This window comes from Chanos chanos, chromosome 12, assembly GCF_902362185.1.
Source record: "Chanos chanos chromosome 12, fChaCha1.1, whole genome shotgun sequence".
Taxonomy (NCBI): domain Eukaryota; kingdom Metazoa; phylum Chordata; class Actinopteri; order Gonorynchiformes; family Chanidae; genus Chanos; species Chanos chanos.
In genome coordinates, this window is record NC_044506.1 from 7,216,951 (window position 1) to 7,231,950 (window position 15,000).

The 15,000-nt window shown below is 41.4% G+C and overlaps 1 protein-coding gene across 1 annotated transcript in view; it reads right to left on the reverse strand.

Moving 5' to 3' along the window:
* The window catches only part of col22a1 (collagen, type XXII, alpha 1), a 49,916-nt gene extending 38,314 nt beyond the window's left edge, over positions 1 to 11,602 (reverse strand). The window contains exons 1-3 of the mRNA XM_030789557.1: positions 11,512 to 11,602; positions 10,582 to 11,148; positions 5,094 to 5,174 (exon numbers count right to left, since the gene is read on the reverse strand). Coding sequence (XP_030645417.1) covers positions 5,094 to 5,174; positions 10,582 to 11,148; positions 11,512 to 11,602 — 739 coding nt within the window. The remainder of the gene's footprint in view (positions 1 to 5,093; positions 5,175 to 10,581; positions 11,149 to 11,511) is intronic.
* Between the last annotated feature and the right edge of the window lie 3,398 nt (positions 11,603 to 15,000).

Genomic DNA, 15,000 nt, shown 5'->3' on the forward strand with positions numbered 1-15,000 from the left:
TACAGGTCAATTCTACCACTCCCTGCCCTCACACAAAGACTGCATTTACAGCACCTCAGGCCTGACCTAAAATTCACATTATCACTGAATCAATGGAGCACAAACACCACCCTGCTCTCTAAGATCTTTCTCAGATATCAACCCCTACTAATTATGCCCATGCTGGGAGATCTACTGCCAACAGACATTCAACTGGGCTTTCTGAGGCAGATGTCTGAACAAAATAGAGCCTCCTATGCAATTATGTCATTGGTGTGTGTGTGTGTGTGTGTGTGTGTGTGTGTGTGTGTGTGTGTGACAGAGAGAGAGCGTGTGTGTGTGTGTGTGCACGTGCATATGTGTGCGTGACAGAGAGAGAGAGAGAGAGTGTGTGTGTGTGTGTGTGTGTGTGTGTGTGGTTTGCTGGGTTAGCCATGCTCTACATTATGGTGGGCCAGAAGAGGACACACCCGCACACAGCAGGCTTGTAACTATGGCGATAACAGGCTATGTGTGTCTGCTAATGCTGACCACTCAGCTGATGGCAACAGTATGAGCATGGTCAGCTTCAACTCTACGGAAAATCAACACACACAAACATGCTGTTTGTATCTGCCAACTTCTCTGTTTAATTCTTTTTTATTCATTTTGGTTTATTTCTTTATTTATTTGTTTACTGATATGGTCCCATATATGTAAAGAAATAACTACAGACTTGACATGACCAATCAAAGTTAACTCTACCCGCTGAGTAATATGACCAAGACTAAATGTCTCTTAAGAAACACATGGCGGTTTAAGAAAACAGAAAACATCTGATCTGCTGGGTGAATGGGTGATGCCACTTCTTTGATTATAGTAGGCTGTCGTTTTATTTTATTTTATTTTATTTGATTTGATTTGATTTGATTTTTATGAATGCCTGTTGAAAGTGTGTCAGTCTTCTAGCTCTGTGTAACTCATTTCTTTGTTGCGGAGACATAGTTTGGGAGAATACATGTTTTTTATGATGCTGTAACATGAGAGAGTGTTAAAATGCTAGCTGTCTCACTCCATGACTGTGGAAATAACCAGGAGACAGGTGGTCAGCAGACAGGAAGCTGATACCCCATTAGCAACAAAGCAAAAATAACATTTAAAACACAGGCCAGTGGCTCCTCAGAGACACTTATCAGACCACATTCATCTGAAGGGTCTTTTAGCAGCAGCTATGTCTTGACCTGATTGTATATGAATGGGCGATATCTTGACACAAAGTAAGATATGAAATTACTCAATTTTTATGCATAATTACTGTTAACTGGACTTCACTAGTGAAACAAAATAGCAAAAACAAAAGATTATAGCGTATGGAGAAGCATTGACTATTTTTTGAGATATGTTCTGGATTGTTGCCCCCCTGAAATAGGTAGCATCATTCCACCTGTAATGTCTTGACTGACTCTGGGACATTGTTAATATCGAGTTGAATTCATTCTTCTTTCCATTAGCGCATTGCAGATGAAAGCGTCCTAAATCAAACACGTGCTCAACAACCGGTCAAGTGCTCTTTTCAACGCGTTTCGCTTTCCTAGCTTAATAAAGCTGAAGCTTTGAGTCGTCTTCTGAGCCGTTTAGTTCAGGCTGTGATCTTCAGATCGTAACCGTGACGAGCGCTGTACTGTGGAAAAGAGAAAACTATTCCAGTGTCAGCTACACTTTTCTACGAGCCATTTTTACACTGGTGTCTGTCCAGAGCTGATCAGCATTCAGGGACATTTATGGAAGTTTGTTTTTTTTCCCCTTAAACTGCTACATATCCCCTTCAGTTTTACAGAAATCTATCTGAGAATGAAAACTGTAAGATAGCAGTTCCTTTTCCTTTTCCTTTTTCTTTTTTTTTTTTTGTAAAAGTAATTCCTCTTCATTTTGAAGTGCACAAAACACAAAGAGGAACCTATGATTAAACCAGACTGAAGAAAAAGCGTTGTCTGACAGTAGCCTAAGAAGTTATTTACTTAGCCTGACAGAATGCTAAGTGCAAATTTAATTCAGCAAAACAGCTCAATCATGGAACCATCATCACTTGCCAATAAGAGGCCCAACTTAAAATCACCTGAAAGCAATACATAAAGACATGTTTTTTATAGATTTGTCAAGTAGAACAATGCATGACTTTGTTCCATGTGGAGTTTGGGTTTATTTGCGTAGATACTCATTTCTTTTTTAAATGTACAATTTGACCAGCACAGCCAAAATGTTGACATATGAACAACATATCTACTGGCTCAATCTCAGCTGAGTCAAACGGTACTGTTGCGTTGAGGGAGACTGAACGGTCTGGTAGGAAGTTTTGTGATTTTCGTTCATTTTCCGTCTTGGTCTCCTCTCAGGAGTGGCGCTACAAATGTCTCTCAGCTGCATTTCCGTGGTTCTCAGGAAAGGGTTGGGAGGGGACCAGTAATTTAGACTGGCAGCAACAAGTATATAATCATCTCCACCAAAAAAAAGTTATTTTCAACAGAGGACGGGGGGGGGGGGGGGGGGGGGGGGGGGGGGCTGGTGGAGTGTGTACTCTGACATAGAAAAGAGGGCACCAACTGTGAAGTACGGCCATGCAAACTGCAGCCCTTTGATCCAAGGGCATGCAAACATGTGTATGCGAAGTCTATTACTGGTCCTGACTGGACTTCCCAACATAATGCAGAGGCTCACTCACTGTGCTGGGCTTTTTAGTAATTCTGTCTGCCACTGGGATTGGAATCCCATTCACTGGAGATGGATTAGACAGACTAAGGCTTCCAGATTAGAGTTTTCAAAGGGTCATATGTATGTAGGTGGTATTTTGGTTGTTACCGAAAACCATTGTCCTGATTTTGTTTATCAGTAAAATGTTCATATAATAATAATAATAATAATAATAATAATAATAATAACAACAACTATTCTTATTCTTATTCTTATTCTTATTCTTATTATTATTACTACTACTACTACTATTACTACTACTACTATTACTACTAATAATAATAATATAGTAATAATAATCTTATAATTAAAACAATAAGCAAATAAGCAAAAGGTCAAGTCCAAATGCTAATCCAACAGCAAAGGGGAAAGAAAACAGCTCAAATCTCTATTTAAGTGTTTGTTTGGGCAGGTGGGGTATAATCCCAAAGTCAGGTCTGTTCATGTGAGATTACACACCTCTCACAGCTCTCGTTTCAGGCTGAATTTGTGGCAAATTTCTCAAAAGTGTTACCACAGTAAAGTACATATTTCTTCCTGTGAATTTCAGTTTGTGCGATGTTTAAAGATGTGGGGGGATTTCGCTTTCAGACAGATGGACTCTCTGGCTCTTCTCACAGAATGATGGGCGTTATTCCTTCTATAAGAAGGTGTTTGGTTTTGTGCAGTTTTTCACTGCTTCTCTCCAGTCAGATGACAGACAGTTATAAACATTCCCATTACAGAAATAAGGATGATCCCATTCTGTCACACTGGGAATATCTGTTGTCTCAATCTAAATAGAAATGTGCTATATGATTATGCCTGATTATGTCTTTGTGTGTGTGTGTGTGTGTGTGTGTGTGTGTGTACGTGTGTGGCCCTTTCCCGTTAGGGGCTGGCCACATAATGTGCTACCGGGTCTGTGCAGAGGAGATGAGATTGTGGAGTGTCCAGGGACAAGCCCTCACACTAGCATAGTCTCCTGCTGATAGGTTCTAGAATACATGAGGCCAAGGTCACACTGCCATTCTCAACAGCACATCATTTTAAAGCAGACCTTCTGTCAATATAGATATTCCATAATCTGTTCATTCTGATGGAGTCTTATTGATTTTCCTGAAGTCTCCACCTGTGTGTTATTACTTCTTTATTGTGCTATAACTGTGGCATTAAAAAGAATGCATTGGAGCATCTTGACATAATAGTAACATATCTTACATCTGCTGTTTTCCCAGATCTGCTATTTACTGTTTCAAGAACTCACAATTCTAAATTCATTGGTAACTCACTCTAGATTACTGTTTCAATGCTGAAGTCATTGTTTCGACTCTTGGTGGCCTTTCTCTCTTATAGAAGGCTCTAGACTCAAGGAGCTGTGGATCTGATGATCTGGTTTTTCCCATGAGTACAGGTCGTAAAGGTACTCAGAACACTTGTGTGTGTGTGTGTGTGTGTGTGTGTGTGTGTGTGTGTGTGTGTGTGTGTGTGTGTGCATGTGTGTGTGTGTGTGTGTCCTCTGTGTCATAGAAATTCACGAAGCTGTAGTCTATGATCTATACTGAGAGCTCATGGAGGAAGTGTGTGTGTGTGTGTGTGTGTGTGTGTGTGTGTGTGTGTGTGTCTGTTTTTTACCTTAGAGCAGTGGATATGAGTGGGAGGTTTGAACAGGAACCCAAATCCCCACAGACTCTAACATAACATCCAACCTATCTGCTCAAGCACTATCATACTCACCAGTTCTGGGAAAACCATGAGGCCAAAAACAGCTATTCCCTTTCCTTAAAAACAGTCACATCATAACCTGAGATGAAGTTAGCCCTGGTATGATGTGTCAGAGAGTCTGAACATTAGGCTGTTGTTCATTTTGAATAAGGGTTTTCTTGGTTTGTTTCTTGGAGACTGAATTTGTATTAATCGTAATTAAAGAAATGAATTGCTCAAGTAATGTCAGCTATAGTTTAGTACATATTTACTAATGCTCTAATTCACGTTATCTACTGTCTCATATCACATTAACTACGGCTTCAATTCAAATTAATTATTGCCTCAATTCACATTAATGACTGCCTCAATTCACATTAACTACTGCCTCAATTCACATTAACTACTGCCTCAATTCACATAAACGACTGCCTCAATTCAAATTAACAACTGCCTCAATTCACACACAGTAACAACTGTCTCAATTCACATTAACCACTGCCATCATTCCAATTAAGTTTTGCTTTAATGTGTTACATCATGAAAACGGCAGCCCTTTTCAGTATACACACACAACGCTGAGGCATATTGTAGTGAGCTGTGGTTGGTGTCGACGGTGACAAACAAAGAGAGGTCAGTCATCGTGCAGAAGTCTATCAATAGCACGCGAGACAGAACCAACCTGGAGAGTCAAAGTCAATTACCTGGAACCTGCTGCAGACCGGAGCTGGTACTGTTGGGTTGGAACCGATCCGCCTGCACTTTCATGTTAGGGCACAGCACATCTGCAGGGTGAGGAGAAATAAACTTTTAAGACGGGGCAATAAAAAAGCATTTTTAAAATAGTACAAGACTTTCTCCCTCTCTCTTTCTCTCTCTCTCTCTCTTTCTCTCTCTCTCTCTCTCTCTCTCTCTCTCTCTCTTTTTTTTTTTCTTAAACAGTTGTTCCATGAAACTGTTTCCTGAACCGTCTTACAACTTCGGAGTTGTATATCTCATCTTAAAAAGAACAGGTCTGCCCCCAATAGAAAAGGCTCAAACAGGCACATTTATGAAGTTATGAGCTTGAATTATATATGTTCCAGGAACCTCAGGCTTTTGAATCATAAACAGCTGAAGTGTTCAAATAGCACTCCAGACACTTCTTTCCTTTAGAAATACGGAGCAACAGACTAAAGGGGGAAACCCTCCCTGTTACTAAGGCCTTGAAGATGAAATTAGACTTGAGTCAGTGTATGTGTGTGAGTGCGTGTGTGTGTGTGTGTGTGTTTGCTTGGTGTTACAGGAGATGCCTTTTTACGTGTGTGGGGACAGACCGGCATAACTTTTGAATCATCTTTTGAGTCATCTGCTCCCGCACAAGGGAAATGACACTGGTTACGAGAGAAAGACAGAGAGGGAGGAGGGGGTGTTCTGCATCACACACAGTAGAGCCCTCTCTAATGGCATGTTTGAAAGAGTTTTGAGTTAATTCATCTTTAATGCAATCAAATATTTCCAAGTCCCTAAGGCCTTGACAAGGAGATGTTGTGTCAGTTGTCAGTTGTCAGCTGTCATGCCAATGGAGTTGATAAATGACAAAAATGTGTGTGTGTGTGTGTGTGTGTGTGTGTGTGTGTGTGTGTGTGTGTGTGTGTGTCGGGCAGGAATAAGAGACTGGTAGTTGTCAGTGGCTGGAGTAGTGGCAGTTTTAGTCTCTTTTACACATGGGCCATTTTCAGAGACCAGTACTCGGAGCCATCTCAGCGCTGACAGGGAGAAAGGCAACACGCATGGATTTAGTTTACTTTAGTAGACATGCTGAGACTCTGTAACAGTGTGTGTGTGTGTGTGTCATTCCTAGTGGTGACAGAACATCACTAACATCGGTTTACTTTGACTCCCAGACTGAGAGAAGTTTAAAAAGCAACATATTATCCTCTCCTCTTCCCTGGTTTGGTTTCTGGAGTGAGGAATGCTTTGAATTCTTGATTCAATTTGTCAGAGTTTAAAATAGTCAGAGCTAAATGACGTGTGAGAATTTTGGCAGTCATTTTCAGTAAATTCATTTTGAAATTCATGAGTCTACGGTTTTGAAGGCATTGTTGATAAATTGCCCACCAGTGACAGAGTGAATGAGTATTTTTAGTAAATTCATGAGTGCTCACTGGCTAAATCCACATTCCACCGTGACCTCACACACTCTGTCTCCACACTCCACACGGCTCATGCATTCCCATGTACTCCCCTCTGCCTAAAGAGTTCATTTATTTGTTTGTTTTTGTTTGTTTTTCACAATTTTATCTGACTGTGGTGGCATCACAGCTGGTCTCTATCTCTGTCTCCCTCTCATCTCCCTCTCTGTCTGTCTTCTTCCCTCCCTTTCTCTGTCTCTCATTAAGAGACATACACAAACACACAAACACACATGCAAATACATACTTCAGCCCTAAATACTAAATACACACATACACACTCTCTCTCTCTCTCTCTCTCTCTCTCTCTCTCTCTCACTCACTCTCTCTCTCACTCTCTCTCTCACCTACACACTCTCGAACTTGGAATGATCCAGGCAGCCGCCCAAACCACAATGGCTGATTGGGCCTGTGGCAATCATGTGCAATCAGAGCCTGTAATTTTCCTGAATCGGCGCTATAAAAAGACACTTTAACTTTACCATGATTCCCAGTTTATGGGCTCGCTTCACTTGTCAAGCCTGGCTCTTTTGTAAGATGGAGTGGCTTTAAGCGCATGGCTTTCAGGGAACTGTAGGTCAGCTGCTTCTCAACGGCAATACGACCGTGTGTGTGTGTGTGTGTGTCTCTGCACCTGTAGATACACTTCAGCTTCTCTCCTCTACAGAAGTTATGATCTCACTCAGACTCGCCTTTTTCAACCCTGCAATTGTGTGTATGTGTGTTCTAGATTATTGTGTTTTGATTTTTTGAAGTTAAACAGATGCAGTTTTGCTAGTTAACCCGTTCCTAACGCTTGTCATAACAAACACACATACGCTTCCCCAGTAATTGTGGCCGATCTTATCATCTCCTCGAAAAGCGTAACACAAACCAAAAAAAACCCCAAAAAAAACATGAAAATGAAAGAGAAGGGCTTCTGCCTCTTTTACCTATCCTCCAATCAAATGTGCATCAGTTTTAAACTGTGGAGTATCAGAGCTCTGGGAAAGGGGGCTCAAACTGGAGTCACTTCCACTTTGAATGGCCTGTGAGCTGTAATTTAACAGCTGAGGTCAAACTGAGCCAAAATGGTGACCGATCCAGGCTGACTGATGCCATTTTGGGGCCCAGCTTCATTTGCTCATCCTCATATGCCCACAGTTTTTAATGTGATGTTGTAGAGTGTTCCAGAACTTTCCCTGCACTGTTTGTTTTAGCCGCCAATTTGTGTTTAATATTTTAACATTATTGACATTGTTAGTGAACAGTTCAGCGGCTGTGAATTTACAAATGATTTATTAATGCTTTGTAAATGATATGATGTTTAAATATTGATTCCAGTAAATGTATCAGAAACATGTTGACAGGACTGTGAATTTGAGATGGAATATCTTCATGGCATCAAAACCTTTGACCAGACCGAACCTGTTCTTATCCACACTGTGATCCAAATTTTAACCAGACCAAACCAGCTTCTATGCACAATGTAGTGTGTGTGTGTGTGGGGGGGGGGGGAGCAAGTGCTAATGCCAAATATTACACCGTCGACAGGACAGCAGGTCGTACAAGGTCGTGTGATCATAGAGATAATACTTTGATCTGCTGACCTCCTTTCAAAGACGCAGAGATGTGAAGACTTCCAGCAAATTCTCTCATTTTCAGCGTAAGGTTGAAACTGAAGCACTGCCTAGACACAGCAGTTTGGAACCCTCACTCAGTTTAACCCTTATTGAAAAAACATTTAAAACAGACTTCTGCCCACCCCCGTCCTGATTCGAGCGCTTGATATGTGGGTCTGCTAATGGTGTCGGACTCTCACAGATGGCCCGAGGATGATTTGGAAAGCCAGGCGGGATCCCAGAGAGGGGATTTGCTTAATAGAAAGTTTCCCCCTCGCATTTGGCAGACCAGCCGCTGACTAATCGAATACAGATTTAGGGAGGAAGCAGAGCCTGAGAGTCTCCCGGCTAACATACAGGCATTTACTCACCCAGGGCTATTATGAGCCAAAGCTGTTCTGTTTGGAAACATATTGGATCTGATTGGACCTGATACACTGTCAATATGGGAGGATTACCCAATCAAAATCCATACCCCCGAGTACATTTGAACACACTGGAATAAACTGTCAGAAAAAAATGACAAAAAAATCCTCTTCATTCACTCCTAATTGGGATTTCAGTTCAAATTTGTTTCTGTATTTCAGACCAAGGTACCAAGTAACCTTTTTTTCAATTTGCCTGATCGTGGTACAACCGTATATCACATTTGGTATGATCATCTCTGAGAAATCTTTTCAAGAATCGATCTAAAAGTTTCTGAAAATCAAATGGACAAAAAGGAAATTAATTAGAAAATAAAGGGTAGTCTCCAAGTTGGTAAATATACTTTCTGAAATATCCATGTTTATAATGAAAGACTAAAATATAAAAAACGTATCACCTAAAGCACTTTTGCATTGCCAAGTCCCCAGTTTGAAACCTATACTATTAACGCAAATGAAACTCTGTTTGACTTTCACCCTGATGTTAATTACACAGCACGTATTAAATCTTCCTTTGATCCCTCATTACTGGTGTTTTTTATGAGGTTTAGATTACAAGGTGCAAAAACACAGCATGCGAAACAGCTGAAGTACGCTGCGCGACCCACTTGAAACATTAGAACTGTAATTTTCTGAGCAAAAAATAACTTGAACCATTCAATGAGCATCTTTGTCGGCCTCTGACATTCTTAGACACACACGTCAAGCGCAGTGATCCGCCGAATCAAAGGGTTTGATGTGGTAGCTGTTGTAACTCGCAAACGGCAAGAGGGCAATTCTTAAATTCTAAGTGCCATCACAGCGGCCTCTTGGAGGAATTAAGTGTCAAAACATCAATTTAAATCTTACACCTGCCTCACCCCTGATTACTTTGGCAGATATAAACTATCTCTGGATGCACACATCCTGCTATGTTCCCTGACCGTGTAAAAATTTCTTCTCTCCTCTCTGTGGCCGAGAGAAGACCGGATTCTGCTCGTGATCCGAGCCGGATCAAAATGAAGCTTTGGAATGAATCTCTCTGTCGGATCAGAGTGGTTCTGTGCAGCTCTACACATGAGAGCAGACATGTGGCAGACATAAAGCACAGCTGACAGTTCTAGTTTCAACATGCTTACCCAACAGAGACTGTCAAGAGTGTGTCTTCTGACTGACGGTAAATATGCATTCTACAGTTTTTGGGACAGGTGAAATTATAACAGATGAAGGTATTGTTTTCAAGTGGGGTTTTTTTTAGCTTCCTAATGGTTAAGGCATCTCAGGTATTGTTTTCTTTCTTGGTCAGCTAATTTTAGGGTGGAATGGAGACCCTGGAGTGTTAAGCATTCGGCGTCCCCTTAAGCACATTTTGCCTGAGCATGTTCACTGTCACACACACACACACACACACACACACACGCCACTTCTACTTTCCTAGGGGCTGCTTCAGGCCACTTGTCTCAGTATTTTGAGGTTATGTATTTTTAAATCAGTATACATAGCATTTTAATAGAAGCCCTCTCCGTTGTTCGCCCTGGCCTCCTACGATGAGCCCACACATGGTCTAAAACAGGATCTTTGTCTATGGAGAGGCAGCAGTGATCTGGAAAAACACTTGAGGTCACAGTTGTTCAGCTCATCCGGTGGACTACACCTCTATACCCATGACACACCAAGGCAAAAAACCACAAAAATGTCCCGGTCAGGAAAGCTTTCATTTACAGGACTAACTCCTGTCTGCTAATTGAAACCTGCCTGCTAACTTAAATCCAAGCATCAAAATTTGACAGATTCAGTTAAGGCTAAGGAAGTGTATGATGGACACACACAATGTTTCTCCTGTTACACAGTTGTGTATCATTTCTGATTTTGTCCAAATGACACTGAAGTGCCTGCTTTACAGCTACAGATCATGACTGAACTCAAGCTTTAGAAATGCCTATTAAAGTTTACAGCTACTGGACGTAACAAGCTCTTCGAGACCCTGAGAGTCTGTAAAGTTTAATTACTCACTTTCACAGAGTCTCCTCCTCAGGCGACCGCGGATCTTGTCGATGGCGTTGAAGTCCGTCACGTGGAAGACGTGAGCGTTTTTCGGCTCGGCCGCAATCTCCTCCAATTCCACCTTCAGGGCTTCGCCGATTCCCACGGCAAACATCCTGATTCCAGCCTTGGCCGCCTCCTTGGCCGGTTCCAGGACATAATCCTGACTCCTGCCGTCTGTTAGCAGGATAGCGACTTTCTGAATGCCGCGAGCTGCCGGTCTGGCCCCGCCTCTTTCGGTGAAAATGTTCTTGGTGGCGTAGCTGATGGCGTCTCCAGTCATTGTGTTCCCGCCAAGGTAACGGATGTTTCGAGCGGCCCTCTTGACGTCTTCCAGGGTCTTGTACCTGGCCAGGTTGAACTCTGTAGTCGGCCTGTCACTGTACCTCACTACAGCGACGCGTGTTTTATCATCCCCAACATCAAAGGAATCGACCAGGTTGGCAACCCACTGACGGATCTTCTCGAAATTATCCTTCCCAACGCTGGACGAGGTGTCCAGGATGAACACAAGGTCGTAATTGACATTCTTACACCCTGACGAGAAGATGAAGATGATTTAAGGATCAAATTAGGAGAAAGAGTAAATTAAGGCTTTAGCGTAGATCAGTTCATCTATTTCCAAAAGGTTCCAAGTCGAACCTCATAGTCTGTTTATCTCTTCAGCTTTAAAAGTAATCAGTCATAAATTTGTGCAGAAAAAAACAGTTGTGTATGTGTGAGATGCTGTGTTCTCCATATACCTCTAACATTTTGGTTTTTTCTGAACCTTCATCAGAGCTGTTTAACCTTAAAACTCTGAACTTTAGTGCTGGATAGGGTGACTTCAGTATTAGGATTGTTGCTCAGTTATTGTTATTGCACTGAGGACAGTCAGTGCTTGACCTTTGGTGACCTTACCAGCTCTCTGGGCGAATACACTCTCTCCACTTAGGGTCAGAGCCAGGATAGTTAGGACCAGCGTGACCCTGATCCCCAATCTTAGCTCCATCTCTTCCTCAATTCAATCCCTTAGATTACAGTGAGATTAGGACGGTCATCAAGTTTTCCACCTGTAGAAACATCCACAATGTTTACATTCCACATACCTGCCCATCAAAGAAAAAAAAAATTGCTTATGTCGCATATGTCTGACAAAAAACAGATGTAAAGGAAATCCCTCATCTTGGCAAATTCCCCTATCTCAATTAAAGATAGTGTATAAGAAAAAAGTATCTTTACCTTTAACTGGAAAGTCAGAAAATCTTATGGTACTTAAAGGCATCTTACTTCTGACTTTAAATGATGTTGTAAATACAATTAAGTTGGAACGTCACTTTAATATGGAAGAAACCACCACTTACAGGTTGGAAAGAACTGACTTAAAAACACAGTGCAGAGAACTTAATCACTGATCGTTATCAGTACATTTGCTAGCATTTGTTGGTTGTGTAAGTCTGTCAGGGGAATAGATGGTGCAATCTCCAGATGGCGTCCTATCCCAAATCGAACATTTATCGGTTTGAATCACTGATTCCATGGTTAAATAAACACTTATATAAATCTGAAGCCCCAAACCTTAAAGGACAGCAATTACTCTTAATCTTAATCTGAATCTGAATCTTTAATCTTCATTTAATCATCAGATTTCTTTTGGGATGAGAGTGACTCGAGCAAGAACAACACGAACAATATGAAAAGCAAGAATACTCTCTCTGAAACAACACCGACACATAAATTCTGTTGATTGGTGGAGACAGTGAGACACCGATGACTGCTGCTGTTTTCCCGTGGTGGAGCTAAACTGCTGGTTCCCTGCAACAAGCTGTATGATTTAACGGCACTGGGCAAATCCCAGAGGCATGCTGTCATCAGAAAGTAAAGGGGGGAGAAAACAGGAGCAAAGTGGCTGCGGGGGAGGGGGGGTTGGGGGGGGGGGCAGGCTCTGAATTACAGTGCACCAAGCCAAGATGATGTGGCAGTCTCATCTCTTGCGTCTAAAACATGTAAACACTTTCCCCAAAACAGGTTTACCACGACGCTTAATAGGCCAAACTGGCTACTTGTGTTCAGCTGCTAAGAACAAATGTGGCACAATTAACTAAACTGTGCACAGGCGGCATAACAAATCACAGCTTTGTGTTTTGTGACAAAGCTGAATGAGAAGAAGAAAAAAGAAAAGAAAATCTTGTTGACAAACTGTACTCCAAAACTTACGCTTAAAATAAGTTTCTGTCCATGCTCAGCAGTTAAGGGAAACAGAAGTTCCTGAAACACATTTTCCAAATCGAGTTGAGTCCACTTAATGAGGTTATTATCCTTTCTCTCTTTATGAAGCCCTTTCCTTCCACACCTTTTCCCCACCCTGCCCTCGGTTCTCCAGAATCTCCCTCTTTCTGGGTGAGTTAAAGGGTGTCCTTAGGCGTTCCTCTCTCCTCTAGGTGACTGACCTAAAGAGTCTCCACTGTACACATACTTTTCTCCACATTGTCCATGTAATCATCCAAAATGGTTTACCTACAACTACTCAGACCAACCGCACTCTAAACTGGTCTCCTCGGCGTTCTTAGAGTTCTGCAGGTCACGCTGGATTTTTCTTGGCTGTGTACCATTGCATTTAGCCAACCGGAATTTTTTTTCTTTTTCTTTTTTTTTTTTTCTTTTTAAATCGCAGTAAAGAGCAGTTTGGGATCTTTTTTTGTCTTGTAGAATCCAAGCAGAAAACTCATAACTTTAAGTCTTGATACTAACTCGTCTAAAGCAGAGCAGGTTTGAAAGATGTTTCCTCTTAGTTTTGAGCTCCTGTCAGGAATTTCAAAGCTCTTTGGGGAAGTCATCATTAACGTTGCACTTGTTAATAAACTCTTAGCCCTTTTAAATGTGTCGACTCTTGTAAATTAATCTCCTATTTTGGAGGGAAGGAATATCCCAGAAGTTAGTGGACCAGAGACATACATTCACAAAAGCAGCAGTGTAAAACCTCTGTGATAAGTCACTCAGTTATTCTTAAACCAGTTTTGTTAAAAAATGTATTAATCGTTTGTCTGATTACCTGTATGATTTGATCTGACCCATGCTTTTTTAAGGGTATGTGATTGCACATATACACACACACAGACACACAAAAAAAGACAGAAAAAGAAGAACATGAGAACTTTCAGTTGCAACATGGACACATATTTATGTCATAAGGATAAAAGATGTTAGACGGTCTATTAGTGTCCAGTGAGCCACAGACAGTAGCGTCCAGTTCTGCAACCTGGTGAAGCAGTTGGGTGTCAGGTCCAGTTTTTTTCATATTTTGTCCTCCGGTCTTGTCTTTCACGGTTATGAAGGCCACATTGTTTCTCAACCTCCTCTGGTAAGACCATTAAGGCTGAAAGGCTCTTGGTATTATATCGTTTGTAATTATACCACAAACTCTTACAGTGACCTAGTTCATATATAGGAGGCAAACAGAAACAAATGAACAAACAAACAAACAAAAAAACAAATTCACCACCCTTTTTCCATTCAGTCGCCAGGAACAGGGTGGCTCTGGGAGGATAAGGCTACAAAAAGCCCTTATTTTAAAGAGCATGTTTCTTCAAGTGGTACAGAAAAGCTGCCTCAGTTTATGCCACCCCCCCTATAATGGCAGGTAATCTCATTCATGACATGCACTTAGCAATAATAGCATGACATGCACTTCCAGCATTCAAGCAATACAAACCGGTCCAAACAACAACTTAACTATTTCCACTTTCTCACAGCCATATATATATATATATATATATATATATATATATATATAAACTATGACCTGGCTGCTGTATTTTATTGTATTTCCTCATTTTAGCCCCTCAGTCTGAGAACTGAGGAGTACAATCCCACTTGAGGGTCTAAGAACAGAGGAGCGGATATCTGAGTTCTCAGAGAGAGAACTTCATCAGGGCCAAAGTCAAGAGCTTCCTGAGAACGACAGGCTGGGGAGACTCAGAGTGCAGATGACTAAACCAGAAACACACACTCCATCATCCGCATAGATGAACAAAACACAGCCCAAGTGTTTTCTTTCTTCACTCAAGTATGTTCCAAAAAAAAAAAAAAAAAAAGAGAGATTAAAAAAAAAAAGGAGGGTGGGGGGTGTCGTTGGGGGACTGAGAAGGAACACTGGAGAACACATAGCCAAATCTGACCTATGACTACAAACTGTTTTAGTCAATGATCCACAATTAGTGACAGATTATCTCTTAACCGTTCAGTCCAGGAAACAAATCAATGGTGTAATGTTATTTAGAAACGCAGAGTATGATTGATACATAAAACAGAATTACTGGTGTCTCACCTTGATTATTAGTCACTTTCTCCTGAAGTGTGTCCTCGGTCCAAGTTTTCATATATAGACACACACGCTTTTTCTCTCTCTCT